The 27,770-nt window shown below is 41.2% G+C and overlaps 1 protein-coding gene across 1 annotated transcript in view; it reads left to right on the forward strand.

The window, feature by feature from the left end:
- The window catches only part of LOC132829244 (scaffold attachment factor B1-like), a 115,756-nt gene that overhangs the window by 44,480 nt on the left and 43,506 nt on the right, over positions 1-27,770 (forward strand). Inside the window, exons 6-11 of the mRNA XM_060846615.1 lie at positions 6,034-6,061; positions 14,978-15,437; positions 15,935-15,981; positions 19,030-19,127; positions 25,312-25,461; positions 27,299-27,405. Of these exons, the coding sequence (XP_060702598.1) occupies positions 6,034-6,061; positions 14,978-15,437; positions 15,935-15,981; positions 19,030-19,127; positions 25,312-25,461; positions 27,299-27,405 (890 nt within the window). The remainder of the gene's footprint in view (positions 1-6,033; positions 6,062-14,977; positions 15,438-15,934; positions 15,982-19,029; positions 19,128-25,311; positions 25,462-27,298; positions 27,406-27,770) is intronic.

Genomic DNA, 27,770 nt, shown 5'->3' on the forward strand with positions numbered 1-27,770 from the left:
GGTGGCACAGTGGTTCAATTCCACCATCTGGCGACTGTCCCTTTGGAGTTTGCGCATTCTCCCCATGATGACTGCATGGGCTTCCGGGTGCTCCAGTTCCTCCCACTGTCTGTAGATGGATTGGCAATGCAACATTGCTCATTGTGTCGTGGAATGTGTAAATTTGATGGATTAGCTGTAGGAAATGTAGGGTTAGGGCAGGTGGGTGGGTCTGGGTGTGATGCTTTTTATTGAGTCAGGTTGACTTGATGAGCCGAATAGCCTACTTCCGCTTTGTAGGGATTCTATGAAGAAGTCAGAAGCAAACCACCTCCCTTTGATAATAGCATCAGCACCCACCATCAACGTTTTGCAGGGTTACCATGGACCAGAAACTGACCAGGACCAGCCATACAAATAATGTGACCACAAGTGCACATCAGGCTGAGACTTGAGGTGAATGGGCTCGTATTAAAATTATGTCCTATGTCCACATCAGTGAAGCTAATTTGTCTACTATGTCAAGGGATCAAGATCCCAGTCAGATAAGCCATTATCTCATTAAAAGAGAGAACAGGCTTCATAGACCAACTGCCCTATTTCTTCTGTTCCTTATGATTTCATAAACCTGCTGTCTTTGTTTCATCCTCGAGTCTGCACACTGCTGTCTCCACGGTTAATGTATTCCATACATCAGTCTGAACAGGTTCTGATCAAGGTTTTATGCAACTGGAGCATAACCTGTTCCCCTTTGCCTTTATGTCAAGGATGTTGGACTGCAAATTATTGTATTATTGTTGAAATAGGAAGACATTAACACATAGGAGCAGAGTTAGGCTTTCAAGTCAGCTCTGTCATTCAATCTTGACTTATATGCTTCTCAGCCCCGTTCTCCTACTTTTTCTCCATAACCCTTGATCCCCTTGCTAATCAAGAACCTTTATATCTCTGTCTTAAATACATTCAGTGGCTTGGCCTCTACAGCTCTCTGCAGCAATGAGTTTCACAGATTAACTGCCTGATTCCTCCTTGTTTCATTTCTAAAGGATTGTCCCTTCACACTGAAGCTGTGCCTTGGGTCCTAATCTCTTCTATGCATGGAAACAACATCTTCCTGTGCATTCTATCTGGGCCTCTCAGTATTCCATAAGTTTCAATCGGATCCTCCTCATTAGTGGGCGGCACGGTGGCACAGTGGTTAGCACTGCTGCCTCACAGCGCCTGTAGACCCGGGTTCAATTCCCGACTCAGGCGACTGACTGTGTGGAGTTTGCACGTTCTCCCCGTGTCTGCGTGGGTTTCCTCCGGGTGCTCCGGTTTCCTCCCACAGTCCAAAGATGTGCGGGTCAGGTGAATTGGCCAAGCTAAATTGCCCGTAGTGTTAGGTAAGGGGTAAATGTAGGGGTATGGGTGGGTTGCGCTTCGGCGGGTCGGTGTGGACTTGTTGGGCCGAAGGGCCTGTTTCCACACTGTAAGTCTAATCTAAAAATCCCTTTAATCTCCATTGTGTACAAATTGAGTCCTCAACTGCTTTTCATATGGTAAGCCCTTTATTCGCAGGACCATTTCTCTAAACTCCTCTGGACCCCCCTCCAATGTCAGCAAATCCATCCTTAAATGCCAGGCCCAAAATTGATTTCGATACTCCAAGCATGAATTCATGTGACTGGAACTGGGTTTACACGTATGCAGTTCACCTCAGGAAGCTATGCTTGACTCTTGATAAATATAACTGCTGACAGTAAGATTGTTTGAAATTAACAGAGATGGCTTGAAATATTGTCAAGTTCAGAAATCGGCATTTACTTTTCATCTCCTTGAGACTCTGCCACTCAATTAAATAAGAAGAATTCCACATTGTGGATAAGTTAATTAATGGGAACATAGGGCATCATTTTAATGAGTATCCTGATGTTTGGAACGGTATTCTGGGTATTAACTTTCCACTCGGAGGGCAGAGGAAATCTGGAATTTCTTGTGTATTGTGGTACTCCTTGATACATGCCGCTCTGTGAAGGGAGTAAATGTTTAAGGTTGCAGTTGGGGTACCAATCGACTGAGCTGTTTCCCTGGATCATGTTGAGTGTTGTTGGAGCTAATGTCCAGGCAACTGAAATGTGTTCCATGACACACCTGATTTATGCTCTGTCTAAGATGACAAACTTTGTGGAATCTGAGTTACTCATCTCAGAATTTCCAGCTTCTGACCTGCTCTTATCCACTTCAGTTTCTTGTCAGTGGTAACCCTTCAGGATGCTGATAGTGAGTGATTCAATAGTAATGATTATGTACTCCTTACAGTCCAGAAAGAGGCCATTGGATCCATTGGGTTTGCACTGACCCTGTGAACAACATCCCACGCACCCCTCCTATCCCAGTAACCCCACATTCATCATGGCTAATCCACCCAACTTGCACATCTTTGCACTGTGGGAAGAAATCAAATCACCCAGCAGAAGCCCACACAGACATGAGAAGAATGTGCAAACCCCACCCAGACAGTCACCCAAGCCTGGAATTGAACCTAGGTTCCTGGCAAGGTGAGACAGCAGTGCTAACCACTGTGCAACCATCCTGTCCATTGGAAATCATGCAATTACTAATACTCTACCTTGTCGAGAACTGCCACTATTGGAAGGAGTAGTGCATAGATGGTCACCACTCTATTGGATAGGATATAAATCAACAAGTAATGAGTATGTAAGAAGAATAGAGTAATAATTATGGATGTTTTTAATCTTGGTAATTGAATCAATCAAGTTTAACAACAGTAATTGCAACAGCAAATTCGTAGAGTGCATTAGGGATGGTTTTCTAGAGAATTAAATGATGGAGCCAATCAGGGACCAAGCTATCCTGGATCTGGTAGTGGATAATGACCCTGGTTGAATGAATGACTTCGACGTAAAAGGTCCTCAAAAAGTAATGATCATAATATAACAGAATTTAATATTGTGTTTGACTGTGAGAAAGTTGGGTTGGAAACAACTATATTTAACTTACAGAAGATTACAAGAAAGTGAGGATAGAGTTGGCTAAAGGAATTACTTTCATCAAAGAAGCCTTAGAAAATAAATCTGGGGAGATAGTGATGTGGACTAAGGAAATGGCAAAGGGATTGGACAGATATTTTGCATCAGTCTTTACCATGAATGTACTTAGAATATCCCATTGATACTTAAGAATATGGGGTGAGGAATTAGCACCAACAGTATCACGAGAAAAGTAGCATTGGACAATCTAATGAGGCTGATAAATCCTCTGACCCTTATGGTTTCTATTTCCGGATCCTAAAAGAAGAAGCCAGGTAGAAATAGTGGATGCTCTGGTTATAATTCTCTAAAAATCCTTGCATTTTGGGGAGTAAAAGAGTTGGGAAATCGCGTTGCGGCTGTACAGGATATTGGTTAGGCCACAAACTATTGGGAGGATGTTGTGAAACTTGAAAGGGTTCAGAAAAGTTTTACAAGGATGTTGCTAGAGTTGGAGGATTTGAGCTGTAGGAAGAGGCTGAATAGGCTGGGGCTGTTTTCCCAGGAGCATCAGAGGCTGAGGGGTGACCTCATAGAGGTTTATAATATCATGAGGGGCATGGATAGGATAAATAGACAGTCTTTTCCGTGGGGTGGGGGAGTCCCGAACTAGATGGCATAGGTTAAGTGTGAGAGGAGAAAGATATAAAAGGGACTTAAGGGGCAACGTTTTCATGCAGAGGATAGTGCATGTTTTTAATGAGCTGCCAGAGGAAGTAGTAGAGGCTGATATGTTTCAGCATTTACAAGGCATCTGGGTAGGTCGATGAATAGGAAGGGTTTAGGGGGATATGGGCCAAGTGCTGGCAAATGGGACTAGATGAGGTTAGGATATCTGGTTGGCATGGACAAATTGGACCGAAGAGTGATTCAGTGCTGTACTTCTCTATGACTCTTAAGTCTTGGAGGATTGGAAGATTGCTTATATTACACTCTATTCAACAAGATAGGCAGAAAGCAGATGCCTGTTGACTGGTTAGCCTCACATTTATGGCCAGAAATGTTTTGGAATAAATTATTCAGAAAGTAATAGCACGTTTTGACAATCATAATCTAAACAGACAGTCAGCATGGCTTCATGAAAAGGATATGGTGCCTGACCAATTTATTAGCTTTTCAATGAAGTCTCAACCTGAGTAGGTGGTTGGAAACCAGTAAGTGTATTGTTTTTGGACTTCAAAAAGCCAATCCTCAAGGTACCTCATGAAAGGTTAAGTTATAAGAGCCCATGGTATTGGAGATAGTATCTCGGTGTGAATAGAGAATGAGCAATGAGTTGGTTATGGGGTTCTTGTTCAGTTTGGTGATCTGTAACCAATGGGTTTCCATGGGGATCAATGCTGGATCTGCAGTCACTTAAAATATGTAATAATGACTTTGAGAAAAGAAGCTAATTAACTGTAGTCAAATTTGCAGATAGCACAAAAATAGCTGAAAGGGCAAGTTGCAAGAGAGGTACAGATATTGATAGGTTAAGTGAATGAGCAAAATGTTGGCAAATTGAGTATAACACAAGAAAATGTGAAGTTCTTCATTTTTGAAGGGGGATCAAAAGAACAGTATTATTTAAATGGAGGAAAACTGCACGACAAAGGTACTTGGGTACACTTGTACCAAAAATATGGAAATCTAGCACACAGGTGCAGCAGGTAACTGGGAAGGCTCATGGAAAATTAGCACTTATTTCAATGGGGTTGGAGATCAAGAGTAATGACGTGTTAGTACAGCTGTTTATGATGCTGGTGAGACCATATCTGGAATAGTGAGCGCCGTTTTGGTCCCCTTCTTTAAGGAAATATATTGTTTCATTGGAGGCAGTTCAGAGACGGTCCCTGGTATGGAAGGGTTGACTTATGAGCAAAGATTAAACAGATAAGGATTTTACTCACTGGAATTCAGAAGAATGAGACATGATCTCATTCAAACATTTTGCATTCTTAAGGGGCTTGACATGGTATTAGCTGAGAGGACGTTACCTCTCATGGGGGAGTCTTAGACCGGAGGGCATAGTCTCAGAATAAAGGGTTGCCAACTTAAGACTGAGATGAGGAATTTCTTGTCTGCGAGTTAAGTCTTTGAAACAGAGAGCTTTGGGGCAGAGTCTTTGTGTATATGTAAGGCTGAGGTAGATTCCCGATCAGTCAGGGAATTGAGGGTTACGGTGAAAGTGCAGAAACGTAGACGAGTAATTTCTGATCAGCCATGATCCTATTGAATGGCTTTTTCTTATGGTCTTAAACTCAAGATCTGGTAACATCTGAGAAAGCAAAATGGTTAACATTTCGAGTCCATTTCTGATGAGTCACTGGACTGCACAATTATGCTGTTTTCACAGATGCTGCCAGATCTCCTCGAAGTTTCTTCATGAAATGCTATTTCTGACTCTATATGAGCATATTAATTTAGAACTGGAGTAGATCATGTGACCGTACATCATCTCTACTATTCAATAAAATCATTGATGATCTGTTTGTAGTCTCAACTCCACCTTGTACTTAGACCCAATCCTATATGGGGAAGCACAGGCCCTACAATGGTCTTCACAAGAGTCAGTTTGAATTCATCTCCTTTGCACTTATTCTCATCATTTGTTTGGATGTCTGATATTGTATTGCTGAACAAAGCCTAATGGCTTGTACTTCCATTAAGAATTGGATTTTGGAAGCTGAATATAGCTACTCAGCTTGGACATGTTGAAAAGGTCTTGCACTCAAGACAGATCCAGTTGTTTTGTGTCAAGTCTTTGAAGCTAATAAACTTCTCTTTTTTATATATATATATATATATTTTCTTTTTTATATATATAAGGCCACATCTTATTTCTTACGAGTTGAAATATGTCAGTCCATATTTGTTCATAGATTTGTCAATGTGCCTGGCAGCTCTGTTCATGTTACCTTGCAGGATTGAACCCAGCATACCTGATCTTAAGCTAGGAAATTGATCTTGGTGTTGTTGAATAAATGGGTACAGTATAGAGTCCTGCAATTTCTAATATATTTAATTTTTCTTTTTCTTCTAGGAACCTAAAGCTATACTAGAACAATCAGGTACTGAGATGATCATCTTGTAACTTTTCTTAGTAACTACATAATATCTCCTATCCCCATCCCCTTACTCCTGTTATTCTCTCAACACAGTCAGTGTCAAGTGTAACAGCCTTTGTAGCATTGGTGATTTTGAAGAATAGCACAGCTTCAGGAAGAATGGAAAACTGAGGTGATCTGTCGTTTTGTATAATTATGCTGCTCAACTTTTACTGCTGAACTGACGTTTTTCAAGTTTCAGGTGATTTTAACAGACATGTTTTTCAGCTTTCAACAACAGACAGTCTATGTTTGAAAAGTTTGTGTTTGGTTTAATCAATTCAAAAGTAGTACTTTGAGTTGTTCATGAACTGCACCTTGTAAAAATAAAACAAATTGCAGGATTCGACCATTTTGTCCCTTGGGCCTGCTGTGCCATTCAACAGGGCCATTTAACCTTATAACTTGTACACCATTGTGCATTTATCTGTTCTGTCCTTTGACTCCTTTAGCATTCATCTAGTCAGTACAAATGAGATTTTTAGAAGGAAAAAGTAAAATATGCAAAACAATTTACACCTATGCATATTTTCTTTTTATGTCTGGGTTGGAAAATTCCTCCTCTATTAGCAAATATTGACTCCTGGAGAATGAGCCTGAACTTTATTTTATCAATCAATTTGTGTATGTAGCTCAACAGCAGGAAAATATGCTAGCTACCTATCTGTCATATGTGGAGGATGAGAGTGTTTATCCTTGAGTTGATTGTCAAAACAGATTTGCCATTCTTTAATCTTGCCTAAAAAGAAAAGAATGTTTGGTTCGTTTGTGGCACATGTCTTGTAGTTCTGCCAAACTTGGGTTTAATGAGCTGATTTATTCTCAACGAATCTGAATTGCCATGTGGCTGCCTTGACTGAAATGTTGCAATTGTGTTGTTATTGATTCAGGTTTGTAGAGGATATGATAATTGGCATTCCTACCTCTGAGACAAGAGGCCCAGCTTCAAATCCCATCTGTCCCAGAGGTATTTCATAACGTATCTGAATAGGTGATTTCAAAAGAACAGTATGACACTCAACCTTCTGTGTACAGGAGTATACTCAAAGTCTTGAATTAACTTTGTTGTGCTGTACTTCAATCAGCTAATCAGAGTGGTCGAGGAAGAAATGAAAGATCTTGTTTGTAGAAGTGGCTGGGAAAGGATGAGGCATTTGAGGGGAGCCAGTAAGAATGTCTTAAGACATTGTGTTCCCATTGTGACCCCATTTTAGTGCTATGACTCCAGACCTGAGAACTCGATATGTGGCCAAGAACCTGTGACAGTCGAGAGATGGGCAGAAGAAGTTGTTAACAGCAGCGACCAGGATTTGGGAGAGGGAGGGCTGGTTGGTCAAGGAGAGGATCAGAGACGAATAGGAAGTAGGAGTGGGTGTGTTGGGAAGCGTGGTGGGCACCTATCAAGCGCACCCACCCTTCACTGGATTTATCAAGGCAGGATTCAGACCTTCATAATCAATCTGTTGCACCATGCGTACTAGTTTTTAAAAAAAGCTGCAAAATTTAGTGGAGGTATATGTTTGTCAGCATTGAGTCATTGCTACCAAGGAGTTTATGACCCTAAAATTTTATCTGGCGACCCCACGGAGGGTCACAGCCCACAAGTTTGTCTTAAGTTTGTGCTATTGATGCTTTGAGCCTGAAACACTGAACTGGTGCTGTTACTGTGTTTTTCTATGGGTCAAGAAGGTTGTTTTAATCAATATCTAACATTTTATTTCTCAAAGTCTTCTATTTAAAGTTTTCATTGCAGTTGGTGTTGTGTTTGCTCAAAGATGAGTGGAGGCTAATCTTATCCACTGTCAGTTGTATTGAGCTGAAAGAAATCTTGCATTTATGTCGCACTTTTCAAAACCTCAATGTCCCAAAGCATTTCAGAGCCAGTAAGCTACTTGTGAAGGGAATGGCTGTTGCCTGGTAGAAACCATTGCAGCCAGTATCTGCACAAATGGCAATGGGTTAGATCGATTCATAAAGTGCAGAAAAGGCCCTTCGGCCTGTCAAGTCTGCACTGATAACTCCTACTAAAGGTATGCTAATCCCAAGTTTTTGCACTTGTCCCTTATTGCTGAATGTGATTATATCCCAAGTGCACATCCAAACATTTTTTAAAGGTGGTAAGGTTTCAGCCTCCACCAGCTTCCCAGGTGGTGCATTCCTGTTATGGACCCCCTCAAAATATATAACTACTACTAATTTAAAGGTAAGTGGCAACTTGTTCTGGATATAATTTGATTGGTCAAAGTACCAGGTTTGAAACACAACACACTTTATTCATACAATATAGTTAAAATACAGATAAAATGAAAATGAAAGACTAGAATTAGCTTAACTCTTGAAATGCTTAACAAAACATTATGCACATTAACTGCTAATTAACTATTTCAATGTAGTCACATCCTGTAAGTACATCCTTGGCAAAGGCAAATGAGGTAAAATTTTCTCACATGCAATTCTCTCAGCAGGTAGAGAACCCCAGCTTTTAGATGCAACAGAGAGGAATAGGGCCTTCCACACCCAGCTTCAAGACCACAGCAACAGCTCTGAAGGCTAAAAGTAAAAACAAAATCCTGGTTCTGTGATAACTTGACCCCACTCATTCAGGCTGCTTCTGTTGTTCCAACCTTTAAAACAAACTAAGGCCTCACAAGCAGTTTATTGGCTTTGGGGCATACTGCTCGTCACCTCTGTCTCAACCTTTCTTCACAAAAAAAAACAAAATACACCTCTAAAAGCCATAGTATCGTCCAATTCCAAATTTCTACCACCTGCTGAGTCAAAAAGTTATTTTCCAAATCCCTGAACCTCCTGCCCCATGCCCACTTGTGATTGACCCCTCAAGCAAGGAGGACAGCTGCTCTGTGTCCATTCCTGTCATAATTTTTATCTAACTCAATCACGATTGTCCTCCACCCACCCAGTCATCTCTGCTGAGAAAAAAAGAATCCAAGCTTATCTATTCTTACCTTACACCTCAATTCCTCCTTCCCAGGCAATATCCAAGTGAACTCCCTAGAGTGCTATTACGTCTTTTCTGTAGTCAGGTGACAGAACTGCACAAAGTACTCCAGCTTGGCATGACTCATGCTTCTTACAACTCCAGGATTATCTCCTTGCTCTTCGTACTCAATGGTACTGATGAAAGCATGTCGCTTCTTAACTATCCCATTTACCTTCTTAACAAACCTAGTCATGCACTGTACTGACTTTAGGGACCTGAGATCCAAAGATCCCTCTGTTCCTCTATGGTACCCAGTGTCCTGTCATTCATTAAGTATTCCCTCATCTTGTTTCTTCTTCGGACTTTTAAGGGTTAATTACCATCTTCCCATCTGACCAACCCATCTATATCTTCCAACAGCCATCATCTTCGCAAGTAGCCACTCTACCAATCTTGGTGTTGCCTGCAAATTTGCTTAACATTCCTCCCATGTTTTCATCCCTTGAACATTTATGTGTATATAAAACAATAAAGGACCTGGTACTGATCCTTGTGATACACCACTGGACACCAGCTTCCAGTCATTCAAACAGCCTTCTATGGCTACCTCTTGTGTCCTATTGCTAAGCCAGTTTCTTCTCCATCTTGTTTCGCTCAGTTCCATGAACTTGAACCTTCTCAATCAGTCTCCCATATGGGACCTTGTCAAAAGCTTTGCTAAAATCCACATAAACTACATGAACTAAACTTCCCTCTCCACACACTTGGTCACATTTTCAAAGAATTCTGGCAAATTGTTAGGCAGATCTCCCTCTGATAAAGCATGCTGTCTATCCTTAATGAATCCATGCCTTTCCAAGTCGTTATTAATTTGCTCTTTCGGAATTTTCTCCAGTAGTCCCCCTATCACTGACATGAGACTCACCAGTCTGTAATTTCCTGGTTCATCACCACCCCTCTTAAAAAGTAAAACTACATTAGCTGTTCTCCAGTCCTCTGGCACTTGTCCTGTGGCCAGAGAGGAATTAAAAATTTTGTCAAAGCCCTTGTAATTTTCTGCCTTGCTTCATCTCCCACCACAGCAGGGGATGCAATTCATGTAAGCCAAGGGATTTGTCTGATTTTTAGCCCTACAGAGCCTCCAAGACCTCCTCATTTCCAATGTTAAATTGTGCAAGTTCCTCACAGTCCCTTTTCCTGAATTCATTACTTATGTTTTCCTTTTCCAGGGTGAAGACTAAAGAGAAGTATTCATTTAACACTTTCACTATCCTGCAGCTTCACACACGGGTTGTCCCCTTGGTTCCTAATGGGCCCTACTTTTTCCCTGGTTAACCACTTCACTTTAATGTATTTATGAAATAGCTTAGGAGTCTCCCTAATCCTGTTCGAAAATTCTTTTTCATGCCTCCGTTCTGGTCTTCCAATTGCTTTCTTAAGTTCTTCCTGCACTACTTGTATTCCTCTAGGGCCACCGCTGAGTTGCTGCCTTTGGACTTGCTAAAAGCCCTACTCCTCTTCCTCATCCAATCCTGAATTGTCCTAGGCATCCATGGTTCTTGAACTTCTTGCTCCTCCATGTTGGACCTCTCCCCAACTCTTTTATGGATGTCCTGCATTGCTGTGCTGTAGACTTACCTGCAAGGAGCTGTTCCCAGTCCACTGTGGCCAGATCCGGCTTTATTTTAATGATATCTGCTTTCCCCCAGTCCAAAACTTTTGCAAGCGATCCTTTTCCTTGTTCAGAGTAAATTTGAACTGTTTTGTGTTGTGATCGCCATTGCTAAAATGTTCCCCCACTGCCACATTGAACACTTGTTCATCTTGATTCCCCAGAGCCAGATCCTGCTCTGTACCATTCCTTGTTGGGTCTTCTGTAGATTGATACAAAAAACTGCCCTGGACATGTTTCAAGAAATCCACCCCCTCTAAACCCTTAACACTGAGGTCTGGCATGTTGGAAAGTCAAATCAAGGTAGGAGTTTCGTGGTCAATGATAGGGCTTTAAGGAGTGTAGTAGAACAGAGGGACCTTGGAGTTCAGATGCACGCCTCTCTGAAAGTGGAGTCACAGGTAGACAGGGCAATTCAAAAGGCTGTTGGCACACTGGCCTTCAAAAGTCATGACACTGAGTACAGAAGTTGAAAAGTTATGTCTACAGGGTATTGGTGAGGCTGCACTTGGAGTGTTGTGTTCAGTTTTGGTCACCTTGCTATAGGAAGGATGTCATTAAACTGGAGAGAGTGCAGAAGAAATTTACAAGTATGTTGCCGGGACGCAAAGGTCTGAGTTATACAGAGAGGTTGGACAAGCCAGGACTTTTTTCTTTAGAGCACAGGAGACTGAGGGGGCACCTTAGTGTATAAGATCATAAGAGGCGTGAATAGGGTGAATGCTCTTAGTCTTTTTCCCAGGATTAGGAATTGAAGATGAGAGGGCGTCATTTTAAAGTTAGAGGGGAAAGAATAAAAGGGAGCCTAAGGAGCACTTTTTTTTTACACGAAGTAGTACGCATATGGAATGGGCTGCCATTGGAAGTGTTTGAAGTGGTACATTAACAACATTTAAAAAGCATTTGAACAAATGCATGGATATGGGCCAAGTGCAGAGAAATGGGGTTGGGATGGGTGGACATTTTGGTTGGCATGGCCCAGTTTGGGCCAAAGGGCCTGTCTCTGTGCTGTAGGACCCTATGACTGTGACTGTCCCAATTTATGTTGGGAAAGTTGAATTCTCCTGGTATAATTACCTGTTCATTACTTATACATATTTTTGCGAACTGATCAGATTCCCCACAGTGTGGAAACAGACCCTTTGGCCCAGCAAGTCCACACCAACCCTCCGGAGAGTAACCCACCCCGACCCATTCCCCCTGACTAATGTACCTAACACTATGGGCAAATTAGCATGGCCAGTTCAGTTAACCTGCTTATATATTTGCTCCTCTACATCCCACTGATTCTTTGGGGGCCTCTAATGCACTCCCAGTCAAGTAGCTGCCCCCTTAACATTGCTAAATTTGACCCACAAAGTCTCATTTCAGGATCCTTCTAAGGGCGGCAAGGTGGCTTTGTGGTTAGCACTGCTGCCTCACAGTGCCAGGGACATAGATTTGATTCCATCCTCAGGCATCTGTGTGGAATTGATACATTCTCCCTGTGTCTGCATGAGGTATCCTCCCACAATCCAAAGATATACTGAATAGGTGGATTAGCCATGGGAAACACAGGATTATAGAAATAGGGAGGGGTGTGGGTCTGGGTGAGATGGTCTTCAGAGGGTTGGTGTGTACTCAATGAATTGAATGGCTACTTCCACACTAGAGATCCTATATCATCTCACCTTGCAGTAATTGACTTAATTAATAGTGCAGCAGTCCCTTCTTACACTCTCTTTCTCTTCTAAAGATGCTGTAGCCCAGAATGTTGAGTTTTCAGTCCTGGCCTTCCCTCAACCATGTTTCTCTAATAGCAATAATATCATGCTTTTAAATGTCAATCCATGCCATTAACTCAAGTCTTACCTATTACGCTCGCAGCGTTAAAGGAAAGACTGTCTGGCCTTGCCTGGCTTTCTTAACACTCAACATAGCTGAACTCATTGTGACTTCCTTTACTGTAGCATGATGTCTCTATTCATCAATATTCTGTGTCCCCTCCCCCTACCAGACTGGTAAACTCCTCCCAACAACACTAGTAAACTTGGCTGCAAAGATGCTGGTCCCAATATAATTTAGGTGCAGACCAGCCCATTGTACATGTACCATCCTCTCCAAAAACTGTCCCAGTGATCCAGGAACCTAAAAGTCTCCCACTTGCACCAACACTTGAGCCATGCATTCATCTGCCCTATTTCCCTATTCCTCTACTTGTTAGCACATGGCACCAGGAGTAATGCAGAGATTATCACCATTGAGGTCCTTCTTAACTCTCTGCATTTTTGATGCATGACCCCCATTCCTCATTTTGCCCATGTTGTTGGTATCAGCATGTACCATGACCTGTTATGCATCACCCTCCCCTTTCAGGATGCAATGCAGTTGTTCAGTGACATCCCTTACCCTGGCCCCAGAAAGGCAATGCACTGTCCTGGAGTCTTCAGCTGTTGGAACACGTGTCAGCTCCCCAATTAAAGAATGCCTGATCACTAATTGCTCTTTTCTTCTTTCTATGATCACCCCCGAAACCACCACCACACCCAGTGTCTCACTCATATTGTGGTGCTGAATCTTGTTCTCGCTGTGCTCCTCCAAGGTACCAGCATCCTCACCAGCTTCCAAAATTGAATACCAGTTAGTGACTTCTGCACTATCTGCCTGATCTTTCTGGACTGTCTGGTCACCCATTCCCTCCTTTCCTCTGGACTCTTGAACTGTGGTGTGACCACTCAGTTACATGCTATCCATGTAACACTCAGCCTCACAATGTAATACAGTGTCTCCAAACATGGTTCAAGCTCCAAATCCCGGAGTTCCAGCTTCTGCAATTGGGAGCACTTCTTGCATATGTGGTCATCTCGGACACTGATAGCATCCAGTACTCTGCACATGTGGCAAGTTACCCATTCCACTCGTTGGCCTCTCCTGATGTCTCTGAAATGTACAACTAATGCCTTAGACTCGAATTATTAAGCTTATTTTGTTAGACTTCCTACTCCATCAAAGTTATGGAAAGGTTAACTGTAATAAAGTTCCCTCTGCTCTAACTCTGAGGGATAAGAAAATGTTAACCAAAATTGTCAGGTGTCCTGTACTCCAGATAATTTGTTTGATGTTGTTTATTATTTAACAAGTAGTGACATGATACTTAATTCCCTCTGAGATGGCAAATGGAGCCATTGTTTAATGTCACCTTCCAACCATTCAGCACACTCTCAGGATGACAAAGAAGCTTCAGACTGGATTATGTGCTCCAGTTTCTGGAGTCAGACTTGAATTCAGAATCTCTTGACTCAGAGGAAAGAGGGCTACCCCACAGAGAAGTAGCGAGTTTTGGCTACTTCTAGCATCAGAACTGCTTTTCTGTGCTTTCCTCAGGATGTGATCAAAACTAGAAGCAGAAGTGTAAACAGAAAATACCTGGTTAAGAAATTTTATGGCGGCTGGAGTGAGAAAAACAAAATTGGTACCTTGACTCTGAGGGACAGAAGTTCATACTAATGGTTCAACTTCGACTGTGGGCTGACTGCTAGGGGAGGAAACTATTTGTGGTGATCATGCTTCAGCCATGGTTTATCTAGATTGTAATCTTCAGTACCAGAGCAATTTCAACACTTGACCAATTGTGCTTTCAGTTACAGATTTGATGATATATGTAAGTATGCAAAGCTACAGAATCCATACTGAAATGGGTAATAATATCTTGAGAAATCTTATAAAACAGTGAACTAATTTGTTACCAAGTTATTGGAGGGGTGGTGTTGCATAAGATGGTAAGGAAATGATGTAGTTTGAAATTAAATCTTTGTATTTTGTGTGCATGTGGTACTAACACAAATGCTCTATTGAAGAACTGAAGAGTTGGAACAGGTAAACTGCAATTGTAAAATGCTGACATGCCTGTTACACTAGATATATATTGGAGAATCATTTGTTTCATAACAAAAATGTCAGCATAGTTGGATATATGAGGAGTTAAAATGTTGAATCTCTGGAATCTCAATCCAGGCATTCCATTTTAGCCGAGAGGGATTGAATGAATGTTTCTGAGCCATTTGAAGCACTTGTGTTGACATCTGGAGCAAATGTCAAGTTGCTTTGTGGCATTATGGATGGATAAATAGAAAGGAATAACAATTACTTGATCAGTATCTTTGCTATTCCCTCAGTTTTCCAATCTCCGAATGGACTCGAGGGTAGGGGAACATAGTAGCTCCACATGTATACTTGCTTTATATGTTGTAATTAAACCTTGTGCTGTTCTATTCCATTAATCCCATAGAAAAGGAGAAAGTAGCTGAGAATTCGGGGGAAGCTTGTAGTTCAGTTTCCACAGAGGAGAAACCCCCTGAAGATCCACAGCTATTGATGCAATATATGGTTGATATGGATGCCTATCAGAAAGAAGAGGAAAATGCAACCCTAACCAGGGGTCTAGTGGAGGACAATACGTTGGACGTAGATAGTACAATGCATGTGGAAGGACCCAAGATGGATGACTATAAACAACCTACCAAGGAAATGTTGGACACTGAGAAGATGGATGCAACTGAAAGCATGAGCAAGATGGAAAGTTCCCAGCAGGAGCATGAGACTGGACAGTCGGAGGCTGAGCAACTTGTGGAAGAACCACAACCTGGACCTGCGGAATGCAAAGACAGTGCAGTGCAACCAGAAGATGAAGGTTCTGACAAAGAGGCTAAGAATGAACCTTCGATTGTAGAGGGCAGTGATCAGAAGAGGTTTGTTGTTTCTTAGTTTTAGACAAGATTTTCATTCATGCTAAGATGATTCCAGTAAACTTGCCTCATGAACTGCCCTGCACAGTGGTGGTAATTTTAAACCTGATTTATTTTTATTTAAAAGCTATTATATCTTTTCCCTGTACCAATAGAGGCTGCTTTTGTTTATTCTTTGCACTCTCCTCCAACCTGCAAAGATTGCTTTCAAATGGGGATTTTGCTCTGTGTACGCTCGTCAGTGATGATAACAAAATATAATTGAGGTGATTCTTTATAGTTTCTAGCTGGGTCTGAAGTATCATTGATGTTCGCTTCTGAAAATCGCATGTTAGTAAGTGTTTCATTCACACTGATGTAGAGCTGTTTGTAGCTAGAATACTGGGTAGGTATTGGAATATTATCTTCATAGGTTGAATGGAAATGTTGATGCTACATAACTTTCTTGAAGCTATTTATTAGTTTTGAATATCTAACAAAATCCAAATTTGTGTCTTTAGCTCTGAGGATGCAAACGATTCTAAGAATGTGACAAATCAAGAGAAAGGTAAGTCATAAACCACAAATACAATCTAAAGGTTTTATGATTCTAGCTGATGGTATTATGAGACCACTCAGATTCCAGAATAAAACTGGACTTGATCAAAAGTTTTAATCTTGCAATTGGTTACCATGCTGATTAAACACGAAAATAGTCACACAAGACTGCAAAGATATTTTAAACCCAAGAATGTGCATTTATTACTCTGGAATCCTCAGAAAAGTCAGTTTGAAAAGATCTTATCCAAAACTGCAACAAGAAATATTCAACTAGTTTTTCACCAATATTCTTTGCAAATATTTAATCCCAGAAAAATATAACTCTTAGCTGAATATTTTATTTGGATCAGTGGTGCTGGAAGAGCATTCCTGATGAAGGGCTTTTGCCCGAAACGTCGATTTCGCTGCACTTTGGATGCTGTCTGTACTGCTGTGCTCTTCCAGCACCACTGATCCAGAATCTGGTTTCCAACATCTGCAGTCATTGTTTTTACCTCTCTGAATAATTTATTTGTTGACCCAACTTTTCAGTTTTCCTATTTGAACTGCTGCAACATGTTTCTTGCCAATTCTGGTGCCCTCAATCCCTTTTCAGTTCTGACAGCTTGAAAACTTGCATACAGACTCCCACAGCTTGGAGACTTCTCAAACCAACTTGCACTTTTGCTGGGGTGTAACTGCTTTTCTGCTAGCATGAAGTTGAAACCTGATTTTTTTTTGGTCTGAAATCAACCTGAACTACTGGTATTCAATGTTATTTGTTTTCTGTATGTCATAATTGTAATCGTGAAAATGCATTATCAATGATTTCCACAGGTATATAAATAAAACAAAGAACTGCGGATGCTGAAATCTGAAACAAAAACAGTGCTTGAGAACCTTACCAGGTCTGGCCGCATTTGTGCGCAGAGAAAAAAATTAACATTTCAAGCTCGTTTGTCTGATTATCTGGCTAGGCACTTAGGTCACATGCTTTCTTGGAAGTGATATATTTAGGCCACTTCTCTAAATGACCTCCTGATCTCTGACTCCATCTATGGTCTAACTTTGTATAACTGTGACACTGACTTGTTTCCACTAATATTCAGCTTGGAGGGCTGAAGAACCTATTGTTGTGCTGTATTGTTCTTTGTTCATGTAACTGTCCAAATGCCTTCTAAAAGTTGTAACTGTACCTGCATCTGCCACTTCCCTCTGGCAGTTCATTCCTCTTTCATATCACCTTGTCTATGAAAACGCTGCCTCTCTGGTCCCTTATTGAATCTTTCTCCTCTCACCTTAAAATTATGCCCTCTGGTTTTGGACTGCCCTACCCTGGGGAAAAGACCTTTGCTATTTATTTTATCTATGTCCATCAAGATTTTATAAACCTCTCTTTTCTCCAGTAGTTTCCCACCACTGATGTTGAACCCGCTGGTCTAAAGTTTCCTTGTTTATCTCGACCACCCTTGTAAGTTGGAATCAGTTCTTGAGTCTTCAGTCACCTCGCTTGTGGCCACGGATGATATAAAAATTCAGGTCAGGGTCCTGCCCCTGTACTTTCCTCCTTTGTCTGCCCCCGCAGTTTGGGATACAATTTAACCAGATCTGGGGATTTGTCCGCATTGAAATCCAACCAAACCTCCAATACCTTCTCACTTTCTGAATCTCAAATACACTACTTGTTTCCTCCTCCTGCCGAGTGAATGCAGTTGTGAAGCACTCATTTAACACACCACAACCTGTCCCTTGTTATTCCTAAGCTCTACCACAAAACCTCATTTGATGACCCTTCCAAGGTATCCTCCCTCCTTACTGAAGTAGCTGATTTCCTAATTAATAATGTGATATCACTTCACTTCCACATGGGTTTTTGAGAGTTGTAGATCATGGTCACCATTATTGATAGTAGCTTTCAATTCTACATTAATTGAATTTAAATTCTGCCAACTTCCATGTTGAGACTTGAATCAATGTCTATAAAAAATGAGTCTGGGCCTGTGGATTATTAATCTGGCATTGAACAAGGACACCATCTCCCTCATACAATGGAGAATACTTTGTTATATGCTGGACTGAAGTAGTGACCTTGCATTTTCCCTGAATTTAAATCCAGTTACCACTTTAGACCATTTATTCAATCTGTTAATATTTTTGTAATTTTATGCCTTTTTCCTTAATGGTGGTACTTCAATCTGTATTACTGCAGCAGTTTTTTTGAACAGAATTTTGGGAGAGTGCTGGAGCCGAGTTCCATAGATTTGAAAGGAGAGCTGGATAAATAACGAGGGCTGCAAAGATGGGAGTGGAGAATGCGACTAACTGGATAGATCTGTGGGGAGCTGGACCAGCCATGATGGGTCGAATGGCCTCCTCTTGCACATTAATATTCTATGATTCTATAATTCATAGGTGATGAATTTTAGGTCTGGGCCATGCTTCCATTTTCCCCACACCATGGAGTTTGATGATGTTGATGGATTTGAAGCTCTGGATGTAGTTCAGGTGCCCTAGACTGGGTAATTAAAGCACATCATTCAATGTAGGGTTATATCTGTTTGAATGGATGTTTAACATTATCGTAGATTCCTTCCCCAGATTGCCTATCTTAGATTTGTTTGGTTCAGAAGTTGATGTAGTTGGAAGGAGCAAACATCTCAACAGGGGAGACAGTGGCCTAGTGGTATTATTTAAGGACTGTTAATTCAGAGACCCAGGGGCCTGGGTTTGAATCCCGCCATGGCAGATAGTGGAATTTGATTTCAGTAAATATCTGGAATTAAGAGTCCATGAACTCGATTGTCGATTGTCTGGCCTACATGTGACCCCAAACCCTCATAAATGTGGTTAACTCTAAACAGTCCTCTGAGCGATTAGGGATGGGCAAAAAATGCTGGCCTAGCCAGCAATGCCCTCATCCTGTGAATGATGCAAAGGAAAAAAAAGTATTACAGTTTCTGTACAAATATTTTGACATATGAGTGAAAATGCCAGTTTTGTTTCCTTAATGTTTTGTATTTCTTGTATCATATTTCCTTGCTAAGTAGTTGTTAATGAGAATTATCCTGCAATTTAGGAAGAGCTTTGGATATATCAAAGAACCTTTGGGTGAGTGGCCTGTCCTCCATAACCAGAGCAACTGACTTGAAGAACCTCTTCAGTAAATATGGCAAGGTGAGAAGGTGTCTTAATCTTATTATTGGGAAGTGTGTGGGCTGGAAGAACTTGTAATTGCATAGTCTTTAGTGCATTCTCAAGATGCCTCAAAGTGATCCACAAACTGTTGGATACTTTTATGTCTTGTTATTTTCTGCCTTCCATATGTTCAAAGTAATCCCACTTGATTTGGAAAGGTTAGAGATGTTTTGTGTTTGTTGCAGCTTCCTATTTTGCCTGGTATGACGACTGCCCTTGATTGGAATTCTGTTACCTGTTAGAACTCTCAGGGCAGCTGTGAATATTGTCTCTTGGAAGACTTGAACTGGGGGAAGCGAGAGAGGAAATATTTGGGGCCTTAACAGATATCTTTGCAACATTCTTGTATATAGGTGAGGTCTGGGAGGCATGCAGAATTGCTAGTGTTGCCTCCTTGTTTAAGAAGGGTAGCAGGGATAACCTAGATAATTATAGACCATCACTGGAGGGGCAACTGCTGGGAAAGATAGAGGGGTAGGATCAATTTGCATTTGGAAGAAAATGGGCTCATCAGTGAGAGGCAGCATGGTTTTGTGCAAGGAAGGTCATGTCTTACCAATTTAATAGAATTCTTTGCAGAAGTGACTGTTAATCGATGAAGGGCACTAGATGTCATATACATGGACTTCAGTAAGGTGTTTGGTGAGGTTCCACATGGCAGGCTGATGGAGAAAGTGAAGTCACATGGAGTCCAGGGTGTACTAGCAGATGAATAGAGAACTGGCTGAACAGCAGGAGACAGAGTAGCAGTGGAAGGGAGTTTCTCAAAATGGAGAACTGAGACCAGTGGTGCTCCACAGGGATCCGTGTTGGGACCACTTTTGTTTGTGATATACAGAAATGATCTGGAGTAAGGTTTAGGTCGTCTGATTAACAAATTTGCAGATGACACTAAGATTGGTGGCATAGCAGATAATGAAGGGGACTGTCAGAGAATGCCGCAGAATATAAATGGATTGGAGAGTTGAGCAGAAAAGTGGAAGACTGAGTTTAATCCGGGCAAATGCGAAGCGATGCATTTTGGAAGATCCAATTCAAGAACGAACTAAACTGTAAATGGAAAAGCCCTGGAGAAAGTTGATATACAGAGACCTGGGTGTTCAGGTCCATTGTACTATGAAGATGGCAACGCAGGTTGATGGAGTGGTCAAGAAGGTATACAGCATGCTTTCCTTCATCGGACAGGGTACTGAGTACAAGAGTTGGCAGGTCATGTTAGTTATATAAGACTGGTTCGGCCACATTTGCAATACTGTGTACAGTTCTGGTTGCCGCATTACCAAAAGAATGTGGATGCTTTGGAGAGAGTGCGGAGGTGGTTCACCAGGATGTTGCCTGGAATGGGAGGGCATTAGCTATGAAGAGAGGTTGAGTAGGTTAGGATTATTGTCATTTGAAAGATGGAGGTTAAGGGGTACCTGATTGAGGTCTACAAAATCATGAGAGGTACAGACAGGGTGGATAGCAAGAAGCTTTTTTCCCAGAGTGGGGGACTCAATTACTAGGGGTCACTAGTTCAAGGTGAGAAGAGAAAAGTTTAAGGGAGATGTGTGTGGAAATTTCTTTATGCAGATGGTGGTGGGTGCCTGGAACGTGTTGCCAGTAGCGATTGTAGAGACGAGCACAATAGCGTCATTTAAGATATATCTAGACAGATACATGAATGGTCAGGGAGAAGAGACTTACAGATCTTTGGAGAATAGGCGGCAGGTTTAGACAGAAGATCTGGCTCGGCACAGACTTGGAGGGCTGAAGGGCCTGTTCCTTTGCTGGAATTTTTTTGTTTTTAGAACGCACCAATTGGTCCCTGCTTTATTAACTCTTCACGGATTATGCAAATTAAATATACCCTTTTAAAATTGAGTTATTGTTACATGTTGCAATCAGTTAACAAGATTTGACAAATGACAAAACATTCTGATGGTGATATTAGTTGAGGCATAAATGTTGGCTATGACCCAATTGCTTGTATTATGGATAGCGACTCGTGAGGTGGCGAATACTGGAGGTTGGCTAACATGGTGCTACTATTTTAAGAAAAATGGTAAGGAAAAGCCAGGGAGCTATAGACTAGTAAACCTGACATCGGTGATGGGTAAGTTGTCGGAGGGAATCCGGAGGGACAGGGTTTACATGTATTTGAATGTACACTGACTTGAATTTTTTGAAGGAGCAACGGAGAGGTTTCATGCAGACAAAGCAGTGGACGCGATAGATATGGACTTCAGTAAGGTGTTTGACAAAGTTCCTCATGGTAGACTGGTTAGCAAGGTTAGATCACATGGAATAGAGGGAGAAATAGCTCGTTGGATACAGTTTTGGTTCAAAGGTAGAAGATAGAGGATGATGCAGGAGGGTTGCTTTTCAGACTGGGTCCACTATCTTTTGTCATATGTGTAAATGATTTGGTTATGAGCGTAGGAGGTATGATTGGTAAGTTTGCTGATCACACCAAAATTGAAAGTGTAGTGGATAGTGAAGAAAGTTATCTTAGAGTACAACGGGATCTTGATCAGATGGGCCAATGGGCCGAGGAGTGGCAGATGAAGCCTCATTTAGATAAATATGAGGTGCAGCGTTTTGTAAGGCAAGTCAGGTCTGGACTAGACATTTAATGGTAAGATCCTGGGGAGTGTTGCTGACCTTGGAGTATAGATTCATAGCTCCTTGGAAGTGGACTCTCAGGTAGAAAAGGTAGTGAAAAAGACATTTGGTATGCTTGTCTTTATTGGTCAGTGCATTGAGTTGGAAGGTCATGTTGTAGCTGTACAGAGCATTGGTTCGGCCACTTCTGGAATACTGTGTACAATTTTGGTCTCCCTGCTGTAGGAAGGATGTTGTGAAACTTGTAAATCTTTTCTGAACCCTTTCAAGGATGGTGCCAATGTTGGAGGGTTTGAGCTATAGGGAGAGGCTGAATAGGCTCTGGGGTTTTCCCTGGAGCTTTGGAATCTGATGTGTGACCTTAAAGAGGTTTAGAAAGTCATGACTGCATGGATATGATAAATAGACAAGGTCTCTTCCCTGGGTGGGGGAAGTCCAAAACGAGAGAATACAGGTTCAAGGTGAGAGGGGAAAGATTTAAAATAAACCTAAGAGGCAACTTTTTCATGCAGAAGTTAGTGTTTTTTTGGTAGCTTGTTCCATACAAAGTGGTGCCAGATATACTTAATGATATCTAACTACATACAATCCATTTGAGCTGAAATATCCAAATGAGATGGAAATGAGCAAAGATGTGTCACTGTAGCTGTATAAAATATTTATTCAAAGATAGCTTAAGCTTAAAATTTGTAATTTAGTAAACACTACTCTTTCAGTAGTATAGTTTCAATGAGGATGAGCAGTGGCAGCTGGCTACCTGGAAAAAGTTGAATGCAAAATCAGGGTGCTGCAGAAACTGAACGTAAAATAGGAAAAGATGGAAAGACCCAGGTTGAGCAGCAAATGCACAGAGAGGGGTTAATATGAGTCTTCATCAAAATTGAAGGAGCACATTCTCCCCTTGTCTGCATAGTTTCCTCCAGGTTCTCCAGTTTCCACCCTCAGTCCAACGGTTAGTTGGATTATGGATTAGCGGAAGAGTACAGCATTTCAGGCAGCGTCCGAGGAGCAGCAAAATCGACGTTTCGGGCAAAAGCCCTTCATATAGCCATGCTAAATTACCTATAGTGTCCGGGCATGTGCGGGTTAGGTGAATTAGCCATGGAAATACAAGGATTGGGTAGAAGGGCGAGGCTGGGTAGGATGCTGTTCGGGGAGTTGGTGTAGAGTTTTTGGACCGAATAGCCTGTTTCCATGCTGTGACGATTCTATAATAGGTTTTATGCTGTTGAATGAGGGAGAAAGGTGAATGGGGACGCAAAGATGAAAGTTGGCAAATGTTAGCGGATGGGTTAAATTAGAGATGAAAGTAGGGGAATAAAAAACCAACAGGTTTAGCAATGGCTGTGGAGAAGCATTGGTCCAGAGTAGGTGTTAATAATAGAATCAAGGTCAGCTCAAAGAGAAAACAAAGCAAAAAAAATGAAAATAAGATAGACGTAGGGGAGTAGCAAAGATATCCATGGAGGGCAGAGTTCATGGTTTGAAGTGTTGAACTCATTGTTCAGCTCGAAAGCTGTGAAGTACTGCATTGGAAAAGAAGGTGCTGTTCCTCCTGCTTGCATTGAGCACCACTGTCATGCTGAAGCAGGCAGAGGGTCGAAATGTGGGCATGAGGTCAACAATATTTGTGAAATTCCTGATGAAGGGCTTTTGCCCAAAACACCGATTTTCCAGCTTCTTGGATGCTGCCTGACCTGTGCTTTTCCAGCACCACTCTAATCTAGAATCTGGTTTCCAGCATCAGCTGTCCTTGTTTTTACTTAATATTCGTGAAATGGCAAGAGACCAGAAGGTCTCAGGCCTGCTGACTGACGAGAAGTGTTGTACAAAGCAATCACACTGTTTATCTGAGTTTTCAGATCAGATGTGATCTTATCAGTGGACTAGACTTGATGGGCTGAATTGCATGTTTCTGCAATGTCGCCTATGTACAAATAAAGCAGGATACATAGAATCCGTACAGCGTGGAAACACGCCAATCTGTCCATCATCTTCACATTGACTCTCCAAATAACATCCCACCCAGACCCTATTCCTGTAACCTGCCTTTCCAATGGCTAATCCACCTAGTCTACACATCCTTGGACACTATGGACAATTTAGTATGGCCAGACGACTTAACCTGCATTTCTTTGGACTCTGGGAGGAAACTGGAGCAGCCAGAGGAAACACATGCAGACGTGGGGAGAATGTACATAGTCCACACAGACAATCGCTCACAGTGGGAATCGAACCTGGCTTCCTGGCACTGAGGCAGCAGTGCTTACCGCTGAGCCACTGTGCCGCCTTGATTGCATTTCAAGTAGTGACTATGGTACATTAGTTTGAAAGTAGTACAAATAAATTTCTGCTTCACCTAGAAGAAATGTTTAGGAGCTTTGTCAAGGAGGAGGATAAAAGAACAAGTGTTATAGTTTTGACACTTCCATGTGGGAGAGGGAATGAGGGATGTTAAGAGTATGGAAAAGGACCTTATGAAGACGAGGATGCCTTTGGAATGTTAACAAGGGAGGAGAGGAAAGATAGATTGGCGTCATGGTGGAACTTGTGAATATGGTGAAGGATGAACCTTTGAATATAGAGGCACATGGATTGTGAATTCAAAGGGAACCTGTCATGGTTCTAGGAAGAAAGTTGAGGTTAAAGTGGGAAATAGGTCAGTCACTGTTGAAAGTTATTAGTTACAGTGAGGAAGCAGTTTTAGCTTAAGAAAAATGGGAGACTTGTGTTGGAAGTGTCATTTCAAAAAGAAGCCTCATGAGAACAATCCATTCCGTTGCAGTCCTTACAGGATGCAGTATGAGAATACACTTGTTAGGAGTATCTCTCAGCATGTTATTTCTAGTAGAAAGCTTATCCCCAGAAACGGAAATAGCAGTTGAAAAAGGGAAGAGAGCTGAATGGTCAATTCGAATTAAAACTGATTGATTGTAATCCGATACTGTTGGCAACATTTTGAAGGACTGCATTGTGTACTGATTCTCAGAATCATAGAATCCCTGTAGTGGAGATAGAGGCCATGAGGCCCATCAAGTTTACATCGACTCTCTGAAGAACATCCTACCCTATCCCCATAACCCCACGTTTACCGTAGTTAACCCACCTAACCTGCACACCCACAAACAATATGGGGAAGTTTAACATCGTCAATCCGCCTAATTTATATTTCTTTGGACTTGTTTCTTATGGATATCATAAAGTTCCTTACTTAAATATGAGTCATGTTAAATGAATGGAGGGGGCTTTTGCTATTGAGAACTGTGCAGCAATGTTACAGGTAATCTAAACAGGGAGACTAGCAAAATTAAAAATGAAAACTTTCTTTAATATGGCATTATAAAAATTTTATATTTGTCAAACTTCAATCACTATTCTTTGAGGTTGCAGCTATATCTGTTTATGTTGGTTGTGTCAACTGTTTAAAGAACTTCATTGTTTGCTTTTCGTAAAATATTAACTTGCAGATAAACATTTAACCAGCCAAAATGACTTTATTTCACCGCATTTCCTTGGAAAATATAATCTGGGCATCCTGTCTTTGATTGTTTTTGTACAGGTGATTTGTGCCAAAGTAGTAACTGATGCTCGTAATCCTGGTGCACGCTGCTATGGATTCATAACCATGTTGACACCAGAAGACGCAATAAGAAGCATCGATGCCCTGAATCAGACTGAACTAAATGGACAAACCATTACTGTAGAACTGGTGAGAACAAAAAGTACTAAGGGGAACAGCTAACAAGCATACTTTGATTTTTAATTTACTCCATGTTGTGTGCAGCTTTCAAGAAGTTCCTGTGTCTCTGTGTACACTAATGTGATTAGTAGAAAGGCATCCTCCAGTTTTTCATTACATTCCCATTCATTCTGCCATCTTCATTCAACAGTTCAAATTATAGGCGAGCAAACCAAATGCTCAATATCCATATAAATCGACGTTAACTTTTTTTTTACGCTATGATAATAGACATGACTTCCTCTTCCCTGTGCCAACCCAATCCCATCGATTTAACTTCCTTAAATTGAGTTAGCTTTATTGTCACATCTCTTAGGGTTTTTAATATTTTCTTTGAAACTCCGTTCCTTTTTGGCTTTGAGTACCTCATCTGGACATGTATTGTAGTTCCAGCTGGACTTAGCAGAACATTGCCAGTCACTATGATTGATAAACAAGTTTTATTCAGAAAATGTAGTCAGAGCAAAATGCTCAGGTTTCATGTATTAATACATTTAAATCAAAGAATATTGTTAAAATGGAAAGAGACTGCAGAATACTCTTATAAAGGGTGATCTTAGTGTGCATATACATGAATCTTAAAAGATGAGCATGCAAGTACGTCAAGTAATTAGGAAGATAAATGGAGTGTTGGCCTTCATTTGAAAGACTGCATCTAGAGTACTCCATACGGTTTTAGTTTCCATGCGTAAGGGATACACTTAAATGAATATTTTAGATACTGCTAACTGGGCTGAAAGGTTTGGACTTCTCAAAATATTGAACAAGTTAGGTCTGTACTTCTTGGAATTTAGATCACGAAGTGATCTCAGCTAAAATTCTGAGAGGGGCTTGACAGGATTGATGCTGCAAGGATGTTTCTTCACTGAGGCAAATTTAGACACTGAGGAACGCAGTTGAAAAATAAGTAGTCTTTCACTTCAGGTAGCAATGAGGAATAATTTCCTCTGACAGTTATTGTATTTTGAAATTGAGAGCAGTTGAGGTAGTTGCTGAATATAATAAAGAATGAGATGAGCAGATTTTTTTGAAGAGAGCTTCCAAAGAGAGTTGATGAACATAGTGGCAGGCAGGAATGGGGTTCAGATCGCAAACACTTAATCATGGTCATATGGTCCAGTAGGTTTGAGGGGCGGGATGACCTTCTATTCCTATTAATTTAGTCTTTGGAAACAGAGAGGTCAATTCCTGTATGTCACCCAGCTCATTGCATCTTCTCCATCGGAATAAAGCAGCAGCTAAGTGTTGTGTTAATTAGTTGAGAACAACCAAGAACTTCAACGCTGCTGAGTTGCTGTATTGCATGATGGATGGTTGTTTGAAGAATGGAAATGATTTCAATTCATATAGTTTTAAAAACCACAGTGGTGTTGTTTTTATTCTGCAACTTCCATATTCCGTAATTGGAATAAAATATCCACGGTTTTCGTGTGATTGACCTACACTGGAATGCAAAGATTGTAATGCAATATTAATTCCTTAAGTAGTGAAAGCCAAGATTCCAAAGATGAGCTTTTCATCTCAGTTTAAATAAAAACATGGTGTACACATTCTCATGTACTCTTTGGGCTGAGGAAGTCATGTGAAAAGCACCGATAAGTCAGGAACAGCTAATTACTGATTTATATTGGCAGATGGAAGGGAGATGGCATGGACAAATGGGGACCAAGTAATACGTTGGATTTGCCATTTAATTTGCAGAGATTATTGGTTCCTGTTAGGAGCATGAATAATATAAGTGATGTGTAATTAAAATCCATTGAAGCACCAGTTCCATGGAATTGCAATGTGCTGTTTGTATTTGCAGGCCAAAACTGAACCTGGCTGTAAGAAGCGTACAGAGCAAAAGGTGGGAAGTGTGAAGAAAGGTTCCAACCGAAGAAGTGGGAGCGATGGAGAGCAATCAAGAGATAAGTAAGTGCCCCTCCTGAAGACTACACTCTAGTTTTACCAGAGAGCATCGTGCTACAGAAATTTTGATAGTTATTCCTCACTTTTCTCCTTCACTGTATTTACAAGGACTAGTCAACTGTCAAAGGCCATTTAACTTGACAATGTTTGCTTAATGTGACCTTCAGTAAGATTATGTAATTTACTTCTGAGCTCATGCTGTGTAGGAACAACATATTTGACGAGTGCTTCTTTTATCTGTTATAAGATTGCTGGGTAGCTGTGACTGTCCAGTTAGAAAGTATTCCTAGAAACTTCATTCCAGGTGGTTGTTGTAGTTCCTTACATTTCCAATCCTTAATTGTCCTCATCTTGACTTGGTTTGAAGG

This window comes from Hemiscyllium ocellatum, chromosome 28 (assembly GCF_020745735.1).
Source record: "Hemiscyllium ocellatum isolate sHemOce1 chromosome 28, sHemOce1.pat.X.cur, whole genome shotgun sequence".
Classification (NCBI taxonomy): domain Eukaryota; kingdom Metazoa; phylum Chordata; class Chondrichthyes; order Orectolobiformes; family Hemiscylliidae; genus Hemiscyllium; species Hemiscyllium ocellatum.